Source organism: Macaca nemestrina, chromosome 16 (assembly GCF_043159975.1).
Source record: "Macaca nemestrina isolate mMacNem1 chromosome 16, mMacNem.hap1, whole genome shotgun sequence".
NCBI classification, from domain to species: Eukaryota; Metazoa; Chordata; class Mammalia; order Primates; family Cercopithecidae; genus Macaca; species Macaca nemestrina.
In genome coordinates this window covers 7,337,346-7,364,513 of record NC_092140.1, presented here as the reverse complement: position 1 = coordinate 7,364,513, position 27,168 = coordinate 7,337,346, and the positions used below count along the sequence as shown (strand labels likewise).

At 42.9% G+C, this 27,168-nt stretch overlaps 1 protein-coding gene across 3 annotated transcripts in view; it reads right to left on the bottom strand.

The window, feature by feature from the left end:
- Nucleotides 1-18,734, bottom strand: part of LOC105485332 (ephrin B2) — a 45,809-nt gene extending 27,075 nt beyond the window's left edge. For all 3 annotated transcript variants that reach the window (XM_011747618.3, XM_071081062.1, XM_071081063.1), the window contains exon 1: nucleotides 17,915-18,734. In XM_011747618.3, coding sequence (XP_011745920.1) covers nucleotides 17,915-18,036 — 122 coding nt within the window. In that variant the 5' untranslated portion in view covers nucleotides 18,037-18,734. The remainder of the gene's footprint in view (nucleotides 1-17,914) is intronic.
- Between the last annotated feature and the right edge of the window lie 8,434 nt (nucleotides 18,735-27,168).

Below are 27,168 nucleotides of genomic sequence, written 5' to 3'. Positions count from 1 at the left end.
GTTTCCTAACACTATCATTTTTTTAATGGAAAACAATTGAGTTCCATAGGTTATAATCAGGTCAGTAAACAGAGTTCCTATTTTTGAAGTGATGGGGTTTATATTTGGACTCTGTTACTTTTAGATTGCTTAGACACATTAATAAATCAAACTACATAGCACATCTATCTATGCCCTAAATATTTTGTAATATTCAACAATACACGTCTCCTATGCTAACTCTGAAAGTGTTAAAAAGAATTATGATGATGACAACTGGCTAATTTTAAATTACTAAACTGACTTGACATTATGGATGCCAAATACAGATTTCTTTCTGTGTGTTCAGACAATGGTTCATTTTGTAACCAAAAACAGTAGAAGGAAACTGCCACAGTTACAACCCATACCGCATTGGGGGAGGCTGTTCTCATCAAACTTCGCCCAGACAGAAAGTGGTTAGAGAGTGGTGTCATTTAATAAAGTCTGCTGATTTTAAGCTCAAATAAAAAGCAAAGACCACCAAGAGTGATTCATGTCCCACAGAGGAGAGAGAACTGAGTCAGACCAGTTCCGTCTCTGAGCAAAGTCAGAGCAGCCTCTCTACTGTCTTTCTGGGAGGGGAAGGCTGCCTCTTCCTTTCCATCAAGAGAACCTCCAGGTTCAGGGCTGCTTCCCAGGCCGTGGCGTGTGGCTTGGTGCATTCTCACTGGAGGGCCTCCCTGGGAACCATGGGAAGCTGCTCTAAGGGTGAGGCATACTGAGTGGAAATAGGCAACTCCAACGGTTTTTCCCAGTGAATCAGTCCTAAGCAAGACAATAGATGCCCTGCCTTGGAATCAGATATAGAGACAATATAATGTGGAAAAAACTGGAAACACTCAAGTAGGGCTTCCAAACTTAACATGCCTATGGTGAAATGATCTGATATTGGAATCTACTTTCCCTCTTGGATTACCTATTGAACTTAATCCAAGCTTTTTCAAGTTTTTCAGCAATTTAGACTCTAATACTTCTACATGGATACTTTGGCTAAGTCTAATAATCTCAATTAGACATAAATATTTAGTAATCTAAACTGGATCTCTATAATTTAGACATTTCAACTTCACAGTCATAATTGTAAAAACTTTAAAAAATAGTCATTATGTTGCCAGGCGTGGTGGCTCACGCCTATGATCCCAGCACTTTGGGAGGCTGAGGCGGGTGGATCATGAGGTCAGGAGTTCAAGATCAGCCTGGCCAAGATGGTTAAACCTCATCTCTACCAAAAATACAAAACTTAGCTGGGCATGGTGGCGGGCACCTGTAATCCTAGCTACTCAGAGGCTGAGACAGAGAACTGCTTGAATTCCGGAGGCGGAGGTTGCAGTGAGCCGAGATCACACTACTGTACTCCAGCCTGGGTGACAGAGCAAGACTCCATCTCCAAAAAAAAAAAAAAGTCATTATGCAACACAATATTCTTTAATATTAATAGACTGGAACATAGCATAATTAATGAAGACAGCAGAAAGTTTTAACCTACACTATGAGCACATGCTTGTTTCAAACACGGGCCTAATACACTGAAAACATAAACCAGTCACTTAAGAGTTCAGAGGTCATGTCATGTGATTTTCATTCACAGACCAGACCATGGCACACTGGGATGTCAAGTCTGGACTTTTCTGCTGACCGGTATTGCATTATCAGGTCTCACAGGGTGCCTGGGAAAAGGATGGAGGCAGTGGTCTATTTCTGCACTTTGCCCAATATAATAGGAGGATCCGTGGGAAGCCAGCAGTGGAGAAGTTTATGAAGAGCTGTGTAGTGAACCTGAAATTGCACTCCCTGCTCCCCCTCCCACCCACAGCTACTCCACTTTCCCTGCTTCTTTCTTCCTGTGACCATACTACATGCACCTTAGCACAAACATCTGATGCCTTCTTACAAGTTTTCTCAAGGTTGGCCAAAGAGTGTAGATTAACCGAGAAGAAAACCCATATCGCTGGGGGCCCACCCGATGCTGGTGTAGTCTCTGAAAATACAAGTGAAATGTGTGAACATATACCTGTTGGCTCTCCTGAGGGACGCGACAGATCCACGGAGGGAAACCATGGAAGAAGATGCCAAAGTTTCCAAACAAGGATGAGTTAATATGTTAGTAACTGACACAAGAATACTCAGCTGACACCGAATAAAGAGATCAGAACAAAAAGATACAAACGGCAACTACAAGTTTCTATGTCCAGACAGATAACTAGGCCAGGTAAACCCAAATCGACACAGACATGATGACAGTGCTTGGAAATGCTGTGGGAAAGCTTCTATTTAAAAAGCGTCAGATTCGATCCAGAGCCACTTCTACCTAATATTACACATGTAAAAATCTATTTAAATATTTAATATTTATGTGTAATTATGGCAGTTATCATGCACTTGAGAAACAGGGCCATGCTACTCATGTAACAGGACAAGGGGAGTCCTGACATGGATGCTGGAGCACGCACGTGCACGTGGAATAAATGTGTGGGGGGAGGAGGCCCACACATAAAGCTCTTCTACCTCTGGAGCAAACTGCCAAGTAGGGCGAGATTCGTAAGTCAATTCGCATTACTCTCCACAAAGAATTAATTTTATTTTTCTTTTCATTTAAAAATTATATCATTAGTGTTTATGGTCATTGTAAGCAGATGGCTGATTTCAGTTGAAAATATACACATCAGTAATACATGGTATGTTGTTCTGTTTCTTTTGCTGACTGCACGGAGACAACCATAAACAAATGGTCACACACACCGCCTTTACCTGAGAACACTTTGGGCTACTGAATGGTGGACTTCGAATGATTTTTAGCTTTCTGTGTTTTCTTTGCAATAAATAGTCAGTGCTTTTGTGATAATATTAAAACATAATTTTTTAATGTAGTTTCAGAAAAACTGTACTATCTTTCATAACTGACTTTAAAAATAAGCATTTGAAATATTTAATGCCTATAGACTTAAACTTTTGATGCAATTCCCTAGCAAGCAGATAAATAAAATGATCCTAGTTAAGTTGTGACCTATTTAATACATAAATCTCTGAGTCCACAGAAACTGCAGTAACAAACTTGTTTACTCAAATAAGTGAAAAATAGGGAATATATACAATTTATGCTTAATCATTGAACTGTACAAACATTTCAAAGATTCTAAATCCCAGCTTTACAAAGAGGCTCGGCCTAGCAGCTACCAACCAAAAGTCAGTAATATCACAGGTTTATTTTATTCCCAAGCCAGTGTTCTGTATTAAGTTCACTTCAGATTTACCCCATTTTGGAAAACATGTATTTTCCATAAAAGGCTTTAATTTTTAATTAAACGCCAAAGCCCGCAGTGCAGAAGAGAAGTCAGAGTGCAAACTGGTTCGTCTGCAATTCCGAACGCGGACGAGCAGTCTGCAGTTCTGCTGTAATTGGCTGGTGTTTCCAGTCACCTCCTGACAAAGGATGCACGCTGCTCTGGATAAGCCCAAACCCTTGACCCTTCACCCCACCATGTACTTTGGGCCTGCCATGTCTATATGGAGCTAGAAGAGCATTAACACCAAAGACCAAGGCTCCTTTCCGAAGTGCTCGGTGCACTTGGGGATACGAATACTCCCAAAGAAGGACTTTGCATCATGAGCGTGTGAATTTGATGGCACACTTCATCACCAGGCAGGATCTTCAGTCTTGCATGACTTCCATTTAATGCTAGATTGCTGCAACAGCTTAATAAGATATTCTCTCAATGCTCCAAACATAAGAGTTTTGTTATAAAATGAATAAATAAAGGCAGGGCCTAAGAAAGACACAGGCAGTAATAAGAAATACTCGGAAAATGTTTTTTTCCTTTTTTGTGGATAGCACTTTACTGCCCCCTTTTGCACTTTAACATCAGAACAAGTTTCTACACAGACTTATTCTGAAATCAGAGAAATACTGGGGTGTAGCGATAGGGTGTCAGGTTTATACAGAATTAGGTTACCAGATACCACGGCTTAGAGTAAAAAGTAATTACCTTAAAACTTCCAGCGAGTGCACCACTATCTTCTCAGTGGCTTTAAACCTCCAAGAAATAAGGTAGTAATTGGAGGTTTTAATTGACATTTTCTGCTTTAATTTGAATGTATATGTGTGTTGGAACAATTGCCTGTTTTCACAGGTACCCCTTCTTTCACACTTTCCTAAAACAAATATCATCTGCAACATGAACCTGATTTATTCAAGGAAAAGAAAAGGGGTCTAAGAGCAGGCTATACAATTTGGAACCATTAAAGTGTTATAAATCTGAGAGCAAAGACTAGGTGGGTAGGGGTGGGGGTACAATTCACACCAATGACAAGCAACATCTTTTCAAGAAAAAGAAAGATGAGAAGCACAGAAATTCAAACACACAGTGAGCCGATAGGCACACAAACCAGTTTAGCAACTCTTCAAGGTGAGGTGTGTTTGTGCCTCTTCAGCATGCATACCTTTGAAAAAAAGCAATTAAACTACAGTCTAAAGGAAAGTTTCATTTGTCAAACTTGAATCTGCAATAACAGAGCTAGAGGGTCCCCAGTTCCTGGCCCAAAGACCTCAACCTGCATTTGATAGAGGTGCGTGTGATGCTGTGTATCCTTTTATTTAAACACAATCCATTTTCCTCTGTCAGTCTACAATTAGCATATGAGTCAAAATAATATTAAATTTCATAGGCCACAGTGCTGCACAAAACTGACTCCTTTTGATGTTAATCTTGTTTTTTATTTGTGATATAATGCTCAAAATCCTGGTGGCTAAAGTTAATTTTATTTTAAAATGCTCCAAGACAGTATTCTCACAGTTTAAGCTTTTTTTTTTTCTTCAGTAAAATAATAGAAATATTTATTTAATTTTTATCTGTGCCATGATTTTCACTGTCATAAAAGCCTCCAATTCACAGAGGGACATACCTGTATGTAACAGGCAGAGGCTGAAATATCATCTACTTTTGTATTAATCATCTAGAAGTCTAACTTTAAGTGTGTGATCCCCAAATATCATTGTTGTCTTTTCAAAAGTTAAGAGACTAGTTAATAATCTTGGCCATGAAATTAAAGACAAAACTCAACCACCTATCTCAAAATAAAAATGCAGGTCTTTATTTACCACACACACACACACACACACACACACCCCCCAAAAAAACCAGCCCATGAATTTTGCAGCTAGATAAGAAAAAATATGGAGATCTGAAGAGTAAGGCTGGGATGCTATGTACAGTGGGCAAGTGAGAAGGGGTGTGATCTCACAAATGCCACATTTCATCCTATTGGCTTGACCATGCTGGCTCCATTACTAAAAGGAGGATTTCATAACCCTCAGAGACAAGATGCACTGCAGGCTTCTTTCCCAAGTGTAATTTGTGTGCACCTGTACGGTCTTGTTCCAAACCACGCTTTTAGCAAGAGTCTATAAAGGAAGGTGGAACTCCTGTTATTTATAGGTGAGGCACCAGAAAGAAAAATGGTTTTCATAGAGAAAGAAATTCAAAGGGCATTTCCAGCTGGTTCTCTGTTCAAATCCATTTGCTCATTTACCTGAGTGGGAAAAATCGCGGAGATGAAAGGCTCACGTAAATCATCTAGGGAATGCCTTGGCATTAAAAAAACGCAAAGAAATTGAATTAAGATACAGTGAAAAGCACAACAATATGACAATCTAAAGTTAGGGAAAGCATATCTTTTGTTTTAACCCTCTGCCCATCCCTTTCCTTCCTACCATCACATTTTTTTTTAACTACAAAGAATTTTGCCTATTGACAAAAATGATTCACCCATGTATTATTAAAGGGAAACTTCTCCCTTTTGGTGGGGCCAACAGCCCAGCAAGGGGCTGCCATTCCTGCTCCTCCAGGATTGAGTCTGTCTTGTTTACCATGCGACCCTCCCTCTGACCCCCAACCAGGTACCTCGCATAAACAGGGAGCTCAATAGGTGTCTGTGTAATTAAAGAATGAACAAATTAATAAGGCATAAGATGAGATAACACTCTCCAAGTTCTCTCTTGCTATAAGAGATTCACCTTGCCAGTCAGGCGTAATCAGCCTAGTAACACAGTTTACAAGGCTGTGTGCAATTGCTTTACAAGCAGGCTGCCTCATATATACCTCCTTCCTGGGCTTCAGAGGAGGGTCAGGGCTAGGTCTGCTGTGGGCGTATGACAGGAGACATTTTCCTGCACGTCTCAGGGCTTTGCCACAGCCCGTGGAGTTAGGGAAGAAAAGGAAGAAAAACAAAGCACGCTACAAAACAGCCAGGTCTGTAGTGCTAACATCAAAAGGGGGCAAAATCAGACTCGGTTCCTGACTTCCATACGGATCATCCCCACAACTGTGCAACTCAGGAAAACAGAAACAGCACTCCACTGTAACTTTGTGAACGACCCATTTATTTCCTGCTTAGTCACCACATCCAGCCTGGAATTACCTTGACCAAAACCCAAAAACACCCCAGAAGTTAAATACTATAAGTGATTCAAACAAGCAGCTACTGAGAACGGCATGAAAGTAATTGGACAAGGAGGAGGAAGGAGGATGTGCTGGGGGCCCTGAGTTCTAAAAGGCATGAAGATTTGGTTGCTGGAGACCTCTGGCCGGCGGCTGCGTGGTCTCCAGGTAAGCAGATGCTAAGCATGGTGAAAATGCAAACCAAGGGGCACCACTTGGAGTCAAGAGAACCCCAGGCCCACCAATATTCACCGCCTGGCTTCCTTAAACAAATGGCTCCAAACTTGCAGAACATCAAAAGCCAGATGGGCTGTACTGAATGAATCCACAGGCAAGAAGCCAGAATCCCAGTTTGCTGTAGAAATAAGCCTGGACTTGATTTGAGTCTTCTCAGCTCTGACAAGCTGGAAGCTGGCACAAATCCCAAAATCCAAAATAAAATGGCATTTAATTGTGACTAGACTCTAAAAAAGATGTCATACTATCTCCTTAGCTTGACACACACTCAGCATCTCACCAAATGGATCTCCCCTCAAAAATCTGACCTCTTTTTCTCCCAACAAGGAACAATCGAATGTTTCAATTTTTAAAAGGAAAATGTTACCAGTCAAAGGAATAATACTCAGTATATGCATGACTATTATATATTGTAATAACTCTCCAGTCATCCTTTAAATGGGCTGATCATTATTTTGTTTCCATTGGGTATAATCTTATTATACCCAAGATTTGACATAAACTTATTATATCAAAGATTCAAAGGTTCCATTTAAAACTACATGACTATCATAAGAACGTGACTATAAATCAAAATGGATAATGACAGAATTAAAACAATTATACCACAAACTTTTTGATCCATCATGTATGCACTGTTTTAAGCAAATGCATGCTTAATTTAGTTATATGACAAAGACTACTCCATGCACCAAAATAAGCAGGAGGCAGAGGATTAAAAGAGGGACGCTGGCCCCAGACTAGCTGGGTTTAAATCCACTTATTAGTTCAATATGACTTTGGCTAAGTTAATTAACCAATTTGGCCACAGTCTCCCCATTGGTATTATGGATACAATAAAAGTACTTCCCTCACACAGTTACCATGAAGGTTTTAGGGGTATTTGTCAGGCAGTTAGAACAGCAGCTGGCACATAGTGAGTGCTATACACAAAACGCTGTTAATAAAACAACGTCCACCAGTTAGGCAGTTTTCTAAATATCATGTAAGATCCATGTAAAAAATACAACACTGCCTATCCCTCCAGGTTGAATTAATGTATTCCTTCAACAACCCAACTGTTCACCGTACTCTCTACTAGAATACACAAAATGAATTCAAAGAGCCTCCGCTCAGTCCACAGTTGCACAGTGGCATGAGAAAGTCCAGGGTTAAAAGTGTTTTAAGAAAGCACCAAAAGTAGGAAAGCAGAGGAGAGAGAACTTAATTTAGCAGGACAAAAGAAAAACAAAGGGTGTCTCACGTAGCAGAAAGTCATAAGGAATGAGTAGAAGTTTGGCAGATAAACAAAATAAATTAACATCAAGGAGTTCAAGGTGAAAGTATTATGCTATAGTCTTTATTAACAGAGTATTTTAATTTTTTCCTTGTATGCAAAGGCAAATTGAACCATGGCCAGGCACACAGTACACATTCAACTGACTTTTATTAATAACAACTGGTGTTTTATTGATTGGTTCACTGTGCCAATCACGGAGCTTAGCTCTTTAAATACACTAAATGTTGACCAAAATTGTGTTACTCTTTTATTCAGCACTATTATATTATTGTCCCTATTTTAGAGATGCGACAACTGAGAGACACTAAGGCTACTGCTCCTAAAGCTACACAGCTAATAAATGGCTAAACTGGGATTGGACTCACACAGCCCAACTCTAAAGCATGTGCCCTTAATTAAACTACAATGGCACTTGCCCTACTGTCTTTGCGAAACTGAATAGTCTCACCTATCTATGATCATACTTATTTTGAAAAGCAGTAGGTACTGATAATTCTCACATGAAAAGGTAGCTGAAATCAGTGGTTTAGCTGTTCTTGTGAGGCATCTGTCTTGAGCAATGGCCTGATGTAGGGAATCCTGGGGCATGTTCACAGGTGGACGTGATAGACACACACTGCCCTGGGCTGAAATACTGTTCCTTTGGCTTGCTTACTATTTTCTTTATTTCAGCTGTCTACTGTGACTTTGCTTAGAGATACCCACAGTATTTCAAGACTCAAGCTCCTCCTCCCCTGGGCTGTTTCCAGACCCCTCCAGGGGCAAATGCCATTCCCTTCTTCTGTGTCCCCACCTTGCACCAGGCACCTACCTCTAAATATGCTTGCTCCCACCTGGGTTTCTCTCTACTGGACTTAGACTTTAAATCTCGAGGGTACAGGTCATTCTGCCTTGTATTGTTAGAGCCAAGTAACAGGCCTAACACTGAATAGTTGCTTGTTGAATTAACAACAAATTCTCCACCATCAACGGTTTAGATTCCTGTTGCTCCCCCAACAAGGCAGGGACCACAGATTTCTTCAGAGATTCCCAAACAGCTTTCATGTTGAGTTGTTTTCCCAGAAAGGCTGGTGTAGGGCGACGGTTCTCAGTGTGGCCTTGAGGCAGCAGTTGGCCAGCATCACCTGGGAGCTTGTTAAACATGTCCATCTTCAAGCTCCACCCCAGACCTCAGGAATCAGGAACTCTGGGGATGGGGCCCAGAAGCCCGTGTTTTCTCAAGCCCTGCAGGGGATTCTGGTGCCCTAAAGTTCAAGAGCCAGGGACCTCTGAGCAGTCCCATGGACTCAGGTCCCATCCACGTCTCGTAGCAGAAGGATGACAGTTAAGACAGGGTAAGCTGCCATCAACATAAATCTGGGTTGTCTATCCATTCCACTAAAGCTTACTGAATGCCAATGCTGGACAGAAGTAGGGACTGATGAAATGAAGGAGGTGTGTCCCTGACTTTTAGGACAGGCAGAGTGGTGAAGACTTGCCCATCAATCATGAGGTACCGTGTAAATGGTTTTTTCTAAGTACATCAAAGTACAAAGCGCTACGGATTACGAAGAAAAGACTTAAAGAGATCACTCTTCATCTATGTCAGAAAGAGACAGAACATGTCTAGGAGAAATCATGAACTTTACTGGATAGTCCATTATAATAATGATTCATTTTCCCATAGAAAGGGCGGATTCAAGGCCTATCAGAACTCGCTTTTTAAAAAAAATATAAAATGTACCTCGAATATATTTCTGGTAGATAAGTAAAAGATGACATTTTCTAACTTCTTCTGCAACTAGGTACATTCTCAGCTGGTCTTGAACATGATCTGCCCTGCCCCACTCACTCATTAGACAATTCTGATTCTGGGCAAATATTTTAGGGCCATGGTAAGTCCAGGTAAAGGTGTGGAAAGAGCAATGATTGTAATTCACCAGCTATAACCTTAGGCTGGAAGAGATCAACTGAGAAACACTTCTTGCTCTGAAGGTCGGAAATTCTTTGCCATGCACACAGGTTAGGTGCCCCGCAGGGAGCGTGGATTGGGAACAACAGTAGAATGGGCAGACAATACGGAGTTGCGCCCACCCCACTTAAACACACATACACCCCTGCCAAAAATGCTAAAGCATTACAGGCTTTCCTCAAACACAAACATGTTGACTCTACTGGTTTCAAAAGTCTGGGTAGCACTCATAATTATTCTGGGGTGATATGAGAGTGGTATACACGGAAAACATGGGTGAGGCCGCAGTGGCAATGGGTATGTACGTGGGTAGCAAGTATGGGAAGACAGATACAAATACTGTAATTAAAATTGGATGCAACAGGATTTAAATTGAGAAAATATACTAGTAATATAAACAATTATAATATATAAAAACAATAAAATAATAATATAAATAAATTAATAAAGTATGGCAGAACAGCAGTGGTTCATTCACGGGGCTCTAACTGTATGCCCCCCACAGAGCAGTTTGAACGCTTACCTACTCGGGGGTTAGAGAATGAAAAGAGCACACTATTAATACTCCACTACTACCTACTTTTTCTTCCTATTTTGTTTAGAGAATTACTAAGGGCAGAAACAACTTGTTTAATGGAGCTTTCCCTTGCTATGTTTTCTTATTTGAAATCAGCAAGTATGTATGTACCTACCAGCCACAGAATGTTTTGGACTAGAATTACATATTTGAATTTATACATGAAAGGAAAACATGTTAATAGTCTAGAGCCACTGCTGATCTCTGCTGGAATAACAGAAATAGGTTTGCCTGGCATTCGATGTGCATGGAAAGCATTTTATAACCGGTCACCTACTCTTTTCACTGATTTGCTAGATCTTCCTTCCTTATCTCTAATACTTCTGAAATATCTTCTCACAGGTAGACTGCAAAGCTAAATGTTGGATGAAGGTTAGTAAATAAATGGCAGGGCTTTCTTGAATGATTGCTTTAATCACTTTAACCCTGTTTCTGATAGAAAGCTGGAGGCCAGGGCAATTCAGCTTTTTCTTTTGTCATTTGCCTGCCATAAATATGCACCAGTCTGCGTTTGAAAAGCTGAAGGAGGCGGCAAGCTTGCTGGACATTTATCATGCTCTGTTCCCTGTTAACAAGCAAATACTTTAGTTGAATGGGCCATTAGCAATCATTGTCAAGTGTAGAATGCAAGGTGCTTGGATGTGACCAGCTTGTAAATTAGGGGGTATCCCTTCTCTGATGAAGCTAGACAAATGAAATGGATCTATTAATACAGGTTGCTGAATTAAGTCAGAAAAAGAAGCTAAAGTAACAGGCACTGGATATGGCCAGCCTATATGCAATACTTTAAAAATGTTTTCAGTCTATGAGAGCTACATAGTAGTGGCTATAGTAATTCCCATAGTAATGAGAAAAACAGGCAACAAAGGCAATATATCTACAGCCCCAAACAGATGCTCAAGTCAGTTGAGAATTTGGAGCAAAATCAGTGAAATGGGTCTAAAATATAATATTTACTATTTAATGACCATTTTCGTCAGACACTTAGAGAATCCAAGAGTCTAGAAGGGCCCTATGTTGCTGTTAAAAACAAAAACAAAAACAAAAACACAACAAAAAACAACAGCACTGAATTCCCCTCTGTAAAACACACCAAGACGCACTCCATCAAGAAAGACACTCAGGGTGTTTGCAGCCTTTGGCATTTTCAATGTCTTGAGAGTTCAGACTCTCCCAAAGAAGTGCCAAGACTTTTCTATGATGCCAAATAGGAGGCAATCGAGCAAGTATTTCCTTCTGGCTTGACCCAATTGCGGATGTCACTCTGCATGGAACCCAATCGTGGTTTCAATGACTTATTTTGTTTCATGGCTGAAATGGAGAGTATGGAAGGCAAAAACAAAAGTCTAGCTTATTTACAAGGTTGTTCAGGACAACAACAGCACAGAGATTTTTTTTGTTTTTGACTTTAAAGCTGGGCAGCATTAACATTTTTATAATCCTGTAGTTTACGGTAATGTAGCCTACCCCATTCAACTCAAAGTTTAAGACTCACATTTATGTGTAAAATTACATGTAGGTAGAGCCCACTGCTTCTGGCATCTTGGATTACTATTCATTTGAATGAAAACTTAATTCCCCCCTCCCCTTTTAAAAACTGTATTATATCTTTTTTTCCAGGGTGGGAAAGACAAAACTCCCAGAAGAGCTCTGCGGCTGAGGGAGAGGGACAATGCGTCCTGTTTACCTTTGCTTCTCCCATGCAGCGGGCGAGGGAGCTGGGCCTGAAAAGATGGCTGAAATCAAAAGGTCTCTGTTTTCTTTTCAGATAACCCCAGCCCTACCTATCCCCTCTGGTCTCTGTTCCTTCCCAGCATGTCCCTGCCTGAAGCCCAAATAGATTAAGGCAACGACCGCGAAGTGCAGTTAATCCTACAGAACGGCTGCCGCTGTTAGGCCAGGAGTTAAAAAGGAAAATCTCCCAGGCCCTAACAACTGCAGTGATCTGAAGTTTTAATCAGCCTCGATCTCAATCTATAAAAAAGGCTGTCAATGAAATCTACCTTTGCCATATTATCCACCACCAATGAGCAAGAACTGAGCAGCTTTTCTTTACCGCCTCAGCCATCCCAGACCACAAGTAGAGCTTTCATACTTCCTAATCCCAGTTTCCAAGTCTGTGTGGTTCTCACATAATGCCCAACAGCCTGGAGGCAAGGGCCTTCGTCCCGCACCCTTTTCAGAGACGTGTCATTTCTAACATCAAGCTAATCTATATGTTGCCATGGCTTCACCCTTTATCTGCCTTTACATCTTATGAACTGCATGGATTTACCACATTATTTTTATCTGAAAGACAGAAAATGGTGGTTTTATTGCCATACAATCAGATTACTGCTGCTAGTTTCTCTATGCCTTTTTACCATACTTCAATCAAAAGGGATCAGTTTCTTTATACTCTGCCCTTGATTTACATCACATCTGTAAAGACCTAGTCTGAGTTGTAATCCCCTTATTAACTATGACCAGGGTTGATTTGCCTAAAAATAAAAGCAAATTGTGTCAGACCCTTTCACTTTGTTTTTGATTCGGAACTACAAAATGGATTACTAAAGAAATCTTCAGAGTTCACACGGCCAGTATGGTGCTGAATTTAAAATGGGAGTTAAACAAGTTAAACAGGGGAGGCATGTCGACGGCTTCCACCTTCCATCATGGGAGAAGGGCTGAATTACTTATGTCTTTGTATTCTTTGGCTTTATAGAGACAATGAAGCCACAGGAGTTTTTCCAAGCTGTTCGGAACATGTCCCATTTGCTATCCTTCCTTCTTTGCTGTTCTTATATTCCTCCCCCAGCCTCTTTCTAATTCCCCCCTTAAAAAGAAGGGGGGAGCTCTTCCCTGAAAGAGCTAATTCCTGACTAGAAGCTTATAGTTCTATGGGTTCTGTATATTTTAATCAAAATATTTTAAACAGTTGAGCACTCCTCTTTAAGGCTCTACTCCGCTACACAAAGGGTGAGCTCATAAGCAAATCTATGTAGATGTATATTAAGTGACCTGAAAAACAGGTTCTTTATGTCAGCAGCAAAGGCAGGCAGAGATTAGGCTGATAGGAGGACCAGTTTAATCATCTTCCTTAGAAGAGCACTTCTTTTTTGTCTAATTTGCAATTAAGCATTTTAAGAATGAAGGTTTCATAAAATGTTAAAGAAATACCTTTCCTAAAAATTTCTGTATTAGGGTCTACAATCTGTATTTCCTTTTTCCCTGCCACTCCCATTCCTATGACGCATTACTGCAGTCACGCTGGGATCTAATAGTTTCCCATTAGGTGAACGCACTCTAAAACGTCGCCCGGAGTTTGGTGTCACACTGAAGCTCTCGGGAGCTACCTGGAAGATTTCAGTGGAAGGAAAGACACCAAAGATTTAGTTGCTCCAGTCACTTGTTCATCTGAAGGCAATTATCTCACTGATCCACCAACTGAAGGATGTACCTCAGTAAGTTTACAGACAAGAGGTTTTAATATAAATCTACCAATTGTTCTTCAGCTGACTCTACATGGAGAAACCATTCAAACGCGTAGTTTTTAGCTGGTCTTCAGGTCAATGGCTAATTCACCTGTCCACATACTTTAGCTTAAGTCAGAAGCCTTTGGAAATGTTGGAGTCATTTGCATTTCTTTGCATCAGTAGGACAAGCGTCAACAGCTTATGCTTTGTAAAAGATTTAGAACCGAGTGCTTAACAAATCATCTTAACCTCTAGCTTCTGTTTCTGAGGCTTGAAGCTGTAATTGTTGAGGTTAAGATGTGCAGTCCCTAGACACATGATTCTCAAATAAATTCTCATCTGAAAACAAGGCTACCAAGCATGTTGTGAGGTGTCGTTTTTGCTTGGTCTTTGTGCTCTGCCTGGCTCAGTTGTCCTGTAGAACGACGACAGTCCATTACCTACAGTTTATCATCCTGACAAAATGTGAGGAATGTGGATGTGAAAGCACTAACAATTCCACCCCTGGTGCTTTGAGCTTTTTTCTCTCTATATTAAAACCGACAAGATTAACCCAAACGCAAACTGTGGAGCATAGTTCAAGGGGCTATTCAATCAGTGCTGAATGTGCATTTGTTTACCTACAAAAATAAGAATTTCAGACACAATGGAAGGCAGGCTGGCTTATATATGTTATTGAATGGACTGTTTAAACAGCACTATCCATTGTAGTTTATTTTATCAATCTCTGACAGGTCTGTATTTATTCAGAGCCTGATTGTGGTGAAGCCCATGTATTATACGTTATCTGGATATTAGCCAGCCATTCTTTTGTATCAAGTCATTCTATGTACCAGTATTACATAGAGAAAAAATTACATGGGAAAAGCCACATGCTATGTTAACTAACTAGTATGTAATGCATAGGGAATGGCAACCCCAGACGTAAGGCATGAGTACTCGAAATTCTCAACAAAGTCAGTGTAATGCATTGAAGAACACCATACCAATACAGATTTGCTCACATTAAAATTAAATTAATTTTTGTTTGAAAAAGAGCCTACTACTTTACTTAGGCCAAAATTTTTTCCCTCTTGGAAAAAAAATGTTTCACTGAAGTGTTAGTTAAAAATGGAAGCTAGGCATTACTGTTCTCTGAATTAAAAAAAAAAAACAAAAAACAAAAAACAAACAAAAACTTTAAACAACCAAAATGGCTACAACAGACCCAACTCTACCAGAACATATCAAAGCAATGTGAATAACCTAACAGGGCAGCTACTGTTTCAGCACGCAGGACATCTTTCCATTATTACATACAGTCAGCGGCGGGCCAGCCAACAATGTGATTAAAGTAGTTACGGAGACGCTGAATTTACAAAGGGTTTTCTGGACCCTGTATCCAAACAGCTGCTGCATGCTCCCTGTGTCGACCACCTGCTAAAAAAGCTGACCTCTGAATGAAACAAATCTAATTACTGATGGCGGCTTCATTACAAATGAATTGTTCCACAGTTCATAGGAACTGATGTGAAACTTCAATGCATTTGATTACCTTCCTGCCACATCATATTTACCAACTGAAACTTTCCCCCGGAAATAAATATAAAACTTCCCCAAGGAAAGCGACCCCCTGGCATCAGGGCGTTGTATGCATTCTCAAAAACTCAGAGAGGGCTCTTTCCTATGGCTCCTACAGGAAGAAATCTTTCTGATCTCTGGAGCTAGCATTCAGCTGCAAAGGAGACCTTTTCCAGGGACACATTATCCAGTCATCCAGGCAGGCCGTTATCAGGAGAATTTTAAAAGAAATGCTGCCTGTGGAGGACAAGACAGCAGCAGCAACCTCAGCCGCGCAAACGGCAGGCTTCCCGAAACGCAGGGGCCTCGCAGGTCTGGACATAGCTGGGAAAGACAGACTCACCCTCATCATCAGAATGCGGGGGGGGGGGGGGGGGGGAGGTAAATACCTGTCACCTCCCCCCGGGACCCCCCACCTCAACACATTACAAAAAGAAGTTATTAATGTCGAAACCTTAGGTTGAAATAACTATTGTTCTACCTTTCTTTTTCTCTCAACTAGGTATTTCTAATCCTCCTACCGGATACACACAAACTAATAGTTAATAATAACGCAAAGATAAAGATACACACACACTGAACTAAACGCTGAAGAGGCTAACGGAATTTTTTCAACTAGATTTAAGCAGAAATATTAAATCCTTATAGAAAAAAAAAATCAGCCCTAAAGAGAGCCGGTCAGTGAAAGTGCAGAGTGGCTGGAGCAGGCTGCCTGGGGGAGGGGCGAGGCCCGGCGCTGCGCGATTCCGCATGGAAGAGTGACCTCTGGAGGCACCGGGCGGACAGCTGCGCCGCGGGCTCCCCGCGGCCGCCTCGCCCGCCCGCCCGCCCGCCCGCCTGCCTCCCCCGGACTCCGGGGCCCGCTGCAGCACGAGGTCCTAGCCCGGCTCCTTCCGGCACCACCTGGCGCCTCCCGAGCCGGCATCGATGCAAAGATGCCGCCGCCAGTACTTCATCAGAAAATACAATAATTTACATTAAAAATACAATCCATGCAAGAGCAGACTACATAGAAGGAGACTGAGCTAAGTAACTTCTCCGAATGAGCGGTGTTGAAAGTGCCTTCTAGCATCATACAAACATTTGTTTAAACCGATTTGTAACCGACGTTTTTGCCCTTTCCGTAAAGGGATACTTGGTTAACATGTTAGTGAATTTGAAATTTGACACTTTTAAGAGAACGGACACACTCCTTTAATTAAGACGTGATTTCTAAATCAATCCCCCATTTCTTTTCTCCTAAAACCAGGCCCAACTTGCTCAACTTCAATTAGGTCATTGATTTTACTTCTGATCTCAAACGTTTTCTCCAGAAACCAGCTAATGTCTGCATACTTCTTCTCCAAGTTTCCCGAGACCACAATTCCATGATTCTGTAAAACATGTTTTGGCTGTGATTCGAAATCAGGGGATATACAGTACTGAATGGCCAAATGACTACGAGTTATGACCACACAGATTTAGGGATGGATGGCATTTTCTAAATTCTGAATGCACTCTGGTGGCCCAAACTGAAAGTTACTCTCCACAAGGCCTGGCTCGCTCCCGGCTGTAGCGTCCGATAAGAGCGAGTCTGATCCTAAGGATCCCATTCCTACCAGGGTCCCAAGGGAGAAGGCTTCAGGAGCAGTGTCGACTGGGCAGGGCCCTAAGCTTTTATAGAAAGTGCATTACAATCAGGTCGGCTATCGAGACCGCATACTCCGGGGCTACCGGCTTAAGAACGAAGCGGGAGGCCGAGGCGCGGCGGGCCCTCAGGGAGAAGCCTAAGGCCCGTCTCCCGGGCGCGGAGAAAAGGGCTCGCCGCCCGAGTTCTCCTGCGAAGCAGGCGAGCTCCCCGCGCACCCTCGGGCTGGCGGCGCGGTGCCAAGGTGCACCGGCTCCAGCGCTCTGCGGGCAGCGTAGCGACCCCAGGCTCCCCTCTCCAGCACGCGCTCCGCTGCCCGCGTCCTGCCACCCCGGTCGCCCGCGGGCCCCGGACCCCGCCGCCCGCGCTCCCGGTTAATGCAGCATCTCCGCCTCTCTCCAGAGCCCGCCAGTCCCTGCGCGCCGGCCAGCCTAGACTGTGGCCATGTCCTTCGTCCTCGAAAACAACAGAGGGTCAGGTATCGCCATCTGATACCTTCCCGGACGTGTCACCGGAGCCGATAGGAGCTTTTAGCGCCCGGGAGCGCTCGGGGGAGGAAAGGCGAGGAGACCGTCCCTTCCAGGGGCGCTCGGGTTGGAAAGGCGAGCGAGGAGTCTCCACCTAGTGAAATGGGACGGGGGTTGGGGGTGGGGGACGGGGAACCGAGGTTCCAGAAACAGGCTCCGAGGCCCCGCGGACTGACCCCTCCTCCAGCCTGGACGGCGCGGCGGACCCCGGGGTGAGGACCTAGGGGGATCGCGGACGCCACTTACTTGGAGTTCGAGGAATTCCAATAGATAGGCTCTAAAACTATCGATTTGGAAATCGCAGTTCTGCATAAAACCATCAAAACTCCCCAGCAGTACTTCCACACGGAGTCCCTCCTCACAGCCATGGCGAAGCCACTCCCAGCTCCACGCACTCCGGGCCAAGAAGGGACGGACGGGACGCAGGCTGGGACCCCCAATCCTCCAGGGCAGACTGGCGGGGAAGAGAGCAGGCGCCCGCAAGCAGCTCCGGGGCGCGCTGCGCAGCTCCAGCGGTCGCCGGGCCAGGTGCGCTCGCCCTCCAGGGCCCTCAGGGCGCGGGGCGGGAGCGCACGCGCGGGGCGCGGTGGCGCGGCAGACTTGGGGTTCCGGGGCGCCGCGCCAGACGCAGCTCGGACGGCCGACTCCCGTGTGGCTCCAGGGTGCCGGGCCGGCCGCGGCGAGCGGGTGGGCGCGGGGCGGGTGCGGGCTGGGACACAAAGACCCGGAGCAGAGACTACCGGCGCGAACGACGGGCGCTGCGCCCCGAGCAGGGTCGCCTGTGATTATAGATCCAGTGCAGCGGGCAGCGGCCCGAGTGCGCGGGCGCCGCGTCGGCGCGGTTCCATGTCCCGGAGCACGGAGCGGAGTAGGACGCCTCCGGGCGCGCAGGAGCCTCCTCAGTCCGCGCGGCTCCCGGCCCCCAAGGCAGGCAGGAGGGAGCTCGGTCCCCGCCGCGGACTCCGGACGTGCGCGGGCCTTTGTGTGCGGGGAGGGCGCCGGGACCCGCTGCGTGCGCAGCTCCTCACTTCGGCCGGCGCCGCGGTCCCCGCCGAGGAGAGTCAGCGCGGCCGGCGCGCTGTCAGAGCGCTATAAACGCGGGGCCCCGCCCCGCCGCGCGAAGCCCATTGGCCCGCGGCTCAGGAGCCGTGCGCTGGTTGGGCGACCGGTCCGTCCGTCCGCCATCTCCGCCCGACATTGGGCGCCATGAGGCGGGGCTCGGGCTGACAGGTGAGCCCCGCCCCCGGCTCCCGCGGGCGGCGGTAGCGGAGCAGACGCCAGGCAGGAGAAGCGCTCCGCGCGTGCACAGGGCGCCCCCGGGGCGGCAAGAGGCCTCCTGGGCGCTGTGCAGACGGAAACAGCAACGGCAGAGTAGCGGGCCACCTGTCCCCGCGCCCGGGTGCGCCTTCCCCCTCGGCGGAATCAGTGGGCGCGGCTTTACCTCGCGCGGTGCGGAAGGCAACGGGCTCCGCTCGGCGCCTACCCTCCGCAGATGCGGCGCTGCCCCGCATGCAGGACTTGCACTCCGTGCACACCCTTAGAGCTCCCGGCTTCTGCGCGCTTCTCCCAACGCCTCTCGGCGAGGGCTTCCCACTTGATTTTGGTACCAATCGCCTACAGCTCCTCTTCAGTCAGTGGGGCCGGGAATTGCAAGACGATTCCCGCGACGCGGCGCCGGAATTGGCAGCTCTAATCAGGGCCCGAGCGTCGTCGCCTCCCGCCTTCTCTGCGGGCGTCTCCCTTCCCTCCGGGCGCCCCTGGAGCTTTCCCCGCGTGTCGCCGGCACAGGCACGACCGCAGGGACCGTTTCACTAGACCCTAGGAGACACGCGGGCTTCCCAAAGTGACCAGAGATTTAGAGAGTGTGAGATGGAAAAGTCAAGGCATGTGCTTCTCACACGGCGTCTGCAAGACCCCAGAGCAGAGCTGGCAGGAACAACTCACTACTTTCTCGGTCGAGCGCCGGTGCCGACGCTCGTCCGTGACTTCCACGGAGCCACAGCGCCCACTAGCGGCCAGCTTTGCTTCTCCGCATCTCGAAAGCTCCGCGGTGCTCCGACCGGATCCAGTATCCTGCAGCATCTAATCAAGTCACAGTTCTAAGGAAAGTCTCTTTGTATGTCCAACAGTAGGAAGAACACGGTAGAAATAAGGCACAGCGCAAATGTACGATTCAGTGTGAAAAATTAAAATATACTGTATGCCCACTTTTTTTTTAAATTTAATGTCGTCCACCCCAGGATTTATGTTTCAAACACAAACTGGGCAGTAATTCTACAAATTATGTATTTTTAAAACAAATTATCCACTACGCTAAATTTAAAACAGAAAATGCATATGGTAAAAACCCCTTGTTTTCTTTCACTCTTCTTTGTAACAATTTCTGAAGATTTTTATGGTACGTTGCTTTTAAGTATCTGTTTTTAAACATTAGTCTAAGTTAACGTGTACATCTCAACTGGAGTGGTAAAAGCTTGTGAAGACTAGTTTAAGATCGAAAACACATTAAGGCATAGGAAGTACTGAATACACTTACTCTTCCAAACAGATCTTTGAGAGCAGAAAACTTTCATAATTTATTTTAATTTTAAATAAGCCTTCAAACTGAGAAAATACATATTTTAAAAAGGCTCCACCACGGTATGCCGATTTGAACAGCGGATTCCCAGGAAGCACCAAAAACCCAGGAAGGAGTAGGCACTATGAATCCTAACTTGAAAAGGATGAGAAAGGGCTAGTTTCTAATATGCTAAAATATCATTTAAGGAACTCATTTAAATGGAACATAAAGTTAGCTTAAATGATCTTTTAAAAGAACACTGGTGTACTCAGTACCTTTTGACAAACTTATATTGTGAAATTTAAATTGTGACCTCTTACCTCACTACATCCTCCTCTCCAAGTAAACTAGAGTAAATACAGGAAATTTGCATTGTCTGAAAATACGACAGCTTCCAAAAATAACATTTTCAGTAAATCGGATAGTCTCACATCCAAAGCGTTTTACCTTGGGACAAATGTAAATATACATTTTTAAATCGTTTCCTTTTCAAAACAAAGTGCGTATTTGACTGAAAAGGAATCCTACACACACAAAAATCTATGGTATAAAGTGTGAGAATACACAGCTTAGTTTCAGTCAACAGAGATTCAAATGCAGACGACGTGAAAACCATCAGCAGTAGCAACTCACTTCCAAGATGTCGACATTCTACTATTTAATGGTGATTTTGGTAGTTAAAAGCATCACCTCAAAGCCATTTGTATCTACTATTGTATAACATGCCAGGCAAAAAGTAGGTCATACTGGCATACACAAGACAAAGTAGAATTTCCAAAGCATGCCAAACCAAGAACCAATCACATCAGTGTCATATCTCTTGGTATTTGGACTTCATTTTACAATTAAATTATTAGGAAAACTTGGTAAAGAAAATTTTTTTATTCACCATACTTTGAATCATGATCAATGTATTTCGAGAAATCTATACTTTTAGCAGATGTATTTAAACCCTCATCAAATGAGATTTTATTTCAACAGAGGAAGTTACTTCACTGTGTTCTACAGTTAGCAAGTTTTGAAGGCCGGGCACGGTGGCTCACGCCTGTAAACCCAGCACTTTTGGAGGCCGAGGCGGGCAGATCACGTCGGGAAATCGAGATCATCCTGGCTAACGCGGTGAAACCCCGTCTCTACTGAAAATACAAAAAATTAGCCGGGCATGTGGCGGGCGCCTGTAGTCCCAGCTACTCGGGAGGCTGAGACAGAATGGCGTGAACCCGGGAGGCGGAGCTTGCAATGAGCTGAGTTCGCGCCACAGAACTCCAGCCTGGGCGACAGAGTGGGGCTCGGTCTCAAAAAGTAGTTTTGAAAAGTCAAATAAATAAGGATTTGGGAATTTCAAAGAATACCGTAGTGAGTTATAAAGGTTAACACAAAGCTGAATAAATGTAGAATGAGATGACAAATAATCAGAGCTTAAAAAGAGTGGAATCCCCCACCTCCAACAAAAAATGCATCTAAGTAGTTATGTTCCTACCCCTTTGAATTTCTAGGCATGTTTTTGTCTTTAGAACTTATGGTGGTTTCTTGTATATTCCTTATACAGTATTCCATCATTTCTAGGACGTATTTCAAAAGATGTAACAGAACTTCTACAAAAACAAAAGCTTATCTAACATTACACAAAAATAAATTTGATATGTGTTGACTAAGTGTTGTCCAAGCCATAAATTTTCTTTTTTTCTTTTTTTTTGAGAAGGAGTCTTGCTCTGTCTCCCAGGCTGGAGTGCAGTGGCGCGATCTCAGCTCACTGCAAGCTCCGCCTCCCGGGTTCCCGCCATTCTCCTGGCTCAGCCTCCCGAGTAGCTGGGACTACAGGCGCCTGCCACCACGCCCGGCTAGTTTTTTTTTTTTTTTTTTTTTTTTTTGTATTTTTTAGTAGCGACGGGGTTTCACCGTGTTAGCCAGGATGGTCTCGATCTCCTGACCTCGTGATCCGCCCGTCTCGGCCTCCCAAAGTGCTGGGATTACAGGCTTGAGCCACCGCGCCCGGCCAAGCCATAAATTTTCTACGTAGCTTGTAAGCCTCTCGCAAAATCATACCCTTTGTTTCCTGGCATTGTATGCTGTTTATTTCATACAAGTCACTGACGTTTTCAGCGCTCTTTAGCAAATCACATTTCCCCCTATTTATCCTTGAGGGAAAGATCTGACAGGAGAAAATAACACTCTTTCTTAACATCAACTTTGCTGGCCGGGCGCGGTGGCTCACGCTTGTAATCCCAGCACTTTGGAAGGCCGAGGCGGGTGGATCACGAGGTCAGGAGATGGAGACCATCCTGGCTAACAGGGTGAAACCCCGTTTCTACTAAAAAATACAAACTAGCCGGGTGCAGTGACGGGGGCCATAGTCGCAGCTACTCGGGAGGCTGTGGCAGGAGAATGGCGGAACCCGGGAGGCGGAGCTTGCAGTGAGCTGAGTGAGACCTCGCCACTGCACTCCAGCCTGGGAGACAGAGTGAAACTGTCTCCAAAAAAAAAAAAAAAAAAAAAAAAAAAAAAAAAAAATCAACTTTGCTAAACACCCTTCTCCCATCTGCTTCTGAAATTCAGACTGTTAAAAGACTGAAACATTTTATATTAGAGTCTATTTGTTCAGCAGGAAAAATATTACATTAGGCTCTTGGTCAAAAGAGAATCATTCTTCTCTCTGGGAAGTTTAGAGAAAACTCATACCTTATAGACTATCACATATTCCCTATGGAAGAAAACTACTGTACTTTCCACTAGTATCCTTTTTTTTTTTTTTTTTTTTTTTTTTTTTGAGACGGAGTCTCGCTCTGTCACCCAGGCTGGAGTGTAGTGGCCGGATCTCGGCTCACTGCAAGCTCCGCCTCCCGGGTTTACGCCATTCTCCTGGCTCAGCCTCCTGAGTAGCTGGGACTACAGGCGCCCACCACCTCACCCGGCTATTTTTTTGTATTTTTTAGTAGAGACAGGGTATCCATTTTAATCTGAAGCTCAACCTCTCATTTCTTTTACAGCATTATTAATGTAAAAACAGCATACATGGAAATACGAATGGCTCCAACAAGCATGCACATGTGGCATGAAACTTCATCTCTTTATTTGCAAACCAAGTGTGGAGGACCAAACTCCACTCCTCATTCCAAGCTGGATTAAGAGGTGTGGTGGACATAAACGAAGGATAATGGTTAGCTAGCTGTGCACTCTCTTGATTGCATGATTAATTCTAATATTTAACCTCTCTAAAAAGGATTTTTCAGACTGATTTGATATAAACACACATGAAAATTTTAAAGTTAAATACTCTTATAAGGAAAACTTCTGACAACAATCATTAACAGATCTCCTCTTTTGGGTCCATAAAATCATTTTTTTTTTTTTTCCTCCTCTTTATACTACTTAACAAGTTATTACAGCTACAACAGTACTTAAAACCAACTGCAATAATGTATTATTTTGTTAACTCTTTTTTCTACTTGTCACTTCTTTAATCCAAAGTGAAAAGCTAGAAAATGACAATCATCCAAATGGTAAACAAACCCATTTTATTCTAACCCTAATAAGCCTAGGTTTGGTAATCAACAGTTTTCGCAATCTTAGAAATCACACTCCATTAAAAACATACACTTTTGGCCGGGCGCGATGGCTCACACCTGTAATCCCAGCACTTTGGGAGGTCGAGGTGGGTGGATCACGAGGTCAGGAGATTGAGACCATCCTGGCCAACACAGTGAAACCCCCTCTCTAGTAAAAATACAGAAATTAGCCAGGTGTGCTGGCGGGTGCCTATAATCCCAGCTACTCAGGAGGCTGAGGCAGGAGAATCGCTTGAACCTGGGAGGTGGGAGGTTGCACTGAAACGAGACTGCACCATTGCACTCCAGCCTGGGCAACAGAGCAAGACACCATCTTGGCGGGGCCGGGGGGGGGGGGGGAGCGGAAATAAAACAAAACAAATACACTTTTATAACATTGATGCAAAAACAGTGATGAAACAGCTGGATCACTGGAGTTGTTACTATTCTCTAATGTACTGGCTCTTTAGAGGTAGAGCAAAAAATAAAAAGTATAAAAATAGAACTGTCCCAATATCCTCTGATCAACCACTGGAGGTTCAGAAAAAGATAAATCTTCAAGTATGACATCCAATGAAGTTTTAATTTCTAAACTCAATAATGACTTAGGTATAAAAACACTTATCATTCCATTTGCGGAACACTTACATAGATGTAAAAGCAACCATTCTGATTTGTATTACTTTGTAAAATCAGAAGAAAGTTCCAAGGAAATACTTAATGGAGGAAGAAGCTAGTTATTTCTCTCTCCCACACAAACCCCTTAATTAGGTCTTCTGTATCCCCCACTTCCACTGTTTCCCAGCACTAAATCAGTTACTGTAGAACCAATACTGGATGGGTGGATGGATGGATGGAAGAAAGGATGGATGGATGGATGGATGGACAGATACACAGACATATTAGGTAATACAATCCACTCATCTTAAGCATATCTACAAAGTGAACAGTGTAGTTTATCAGCAAATGCAAATCTTCTAGATTACTGCACATTTTTCCATCATCACGGACAACGTTAAAAGCCAAAACCAACACAAGAGTAAACAAAAAACATTACAGATAACAAAGATAGTGAAAGAATCAAGACCACTGTTAAATGGCAATTCAACAAATCAAAAAAGTAGGGCCTATTGCCTGGGCTTCCACACTGATTCTAGACTTCTAGGTTGAGGCCTTTTTTTTACTTCAGCAGTCCCTTGAAGTCCTCTGATTAATAACACTAGTACTTGTTCACAAGGCTCTCCTGGAAGGGGAGAGCCTCAAAAATTAAGATAGCCTGTCTTCAGTATTTCTCATGGCCATTAATACAACAAAACAGATGAATGGTTTTGGGTGTAAAGATGCAGAAAATTGAGACAACTGAAAACAGACGCACTAACGGATAGAAATAGCTTTTGAGAAATGTCAGTGAAGTGACAGGCTCCTCATTATAAAATGAGGCATTGGAAATGACATGTAAAGTCTAATAAGCCAGGATTCTGTGCTTACTATACTTAGACAATTGAAAAAATACAAACCACTGAAAATTCTTAAGATACTGCTAAATCTAGGACAAGTGGTGATACAAAAAAAAAAAAAAAAAAAAAAAAAAAAAAAGGCTATGGACACATACCAGCACAGTAAATGAATACGGAGATTACTGGGGATAGAAATAGTCTGATTTGCTGCATCTTCATAAGGGTAACTGAAGTAGGTAAAAATCTCATACTACAAACCCCTTCCCCAACTTAAAGCATTAAAGAGTCCTCACACCAAGCTAATTTAAAGGTTTAGTTTATACAATTGATAATTCTGCAAACCACAATATGTCAATAACTACATACTGTAATAAAAATAAACAAAGTCAGTTAATTCTATAATGCATTAAGAATAACCTAAAAAAACAAATTGTGAATAAAGGCATATTTAATAAATTAGGGAACATCTTAACTGCTAACAGACTGGGGGAAATTTTTAAGTTTTCTATGTACATAAAGGCAGTGGGAACAAATGAAAAAAACAAATTACTACATTGTTGCAGCACATTAAAGACTGGATGGTGTGTATTAACAATTACATCCTCTTTCCTATAGCCTGGCAGAGAATAGTTACCAAGCACAGGAACAATTTCAACATCTCATCTGAGTCTCCAACAGCAAGCAGATACTGCAGTATGTCATTAAGCAACTTACTGTCATTTCACACCATATGTGGCAGTAAGAAACTTAAAAAAAAAATTAAAAGGCACGCATAAGCTGATTTCAAATATTTTAAGTCCAGGCCACTCTCTTTAGATACAATGTTTTGAACACTTGTATAGAACAGTTTTTAAATAAACATTTCCAAAAACTTGAATACAGAACTTAGGAACCATGAATCTGCACCAAAAAAAGTTACATTGGAGGAAAAAAAAAAAAAAAAAAAAAAAATCATGAAATAATTAACAGCTAACCTATATTTAGAGATAAAAGTGTTTTTAGGCAACCTATATTCTTTAAGAAAATAAAATGGTTGATTTTAGAGTAGGTAGCATGTTTACTAAAAGTTCTCACTATAGTTCATGCCTATTTAAAATTCTACCTTTAAAGATCTTTAAACTGATTTTATATTGTTCCTTACCACAATTAGACTCATTGAAGAGCTCAAAACTAAAGCAATAGCATTTTTTCTTAGCATGCACACACAAAATAATCTACCATTTAGTCATCTCATTAACTTAGGTTTTCAAATTTTAAGAATAATCAAACTGTCTCAAAAATATTGGGCAACATTTTCTCTACTTGATGACATGTTTATGCATCTCAGGTAGCATTTCAGATCAATATCCTTTTCTTGAATGTTTTATGCCAGTATACTTAAACATATGTAAGAGTAAATGAGGCAGATTCTAGTGTAAAAAATGAAAGCCATCCATAAGATTCCACATGCAAAAACAAAACAAAACAAAAAAACTTCATAAAGTTCGAATGTGTTTGTCCTAAAAATAAACGTGCAAGTACACTACACAATGAAAATGACTTGACCATCTTAGCCTTTTTTTGACAGTATAAAGCTAAGTTCTTTCTGATGGCCCACTCTAAAATGATCTCAGATTCCATAATTTAAAAGCATTTTTCTAGCCTTTATTAAGTATAATTTGTGATAATACTTATATCCTAAAACAGAGGCACAGGTTTGAGAATTTAAATCTTCTGGGTGTTGTCAGTCTTTCTTAAAGGTAACACTGATGCCATTTGCTCTATCAGCATAAAGTTGATATTTGTAAAAATAGCCATTAAATACTAATTCACAAGTATATTAGATGTACATATAAACCCTATGTTAAAAGCATAAACAAGAGGAAATATAGTTCTAAGACTTCTAAATGGTTGACCATCAAAAAGTGAACCACCCTCTTTTAGACTTAACATAACTTT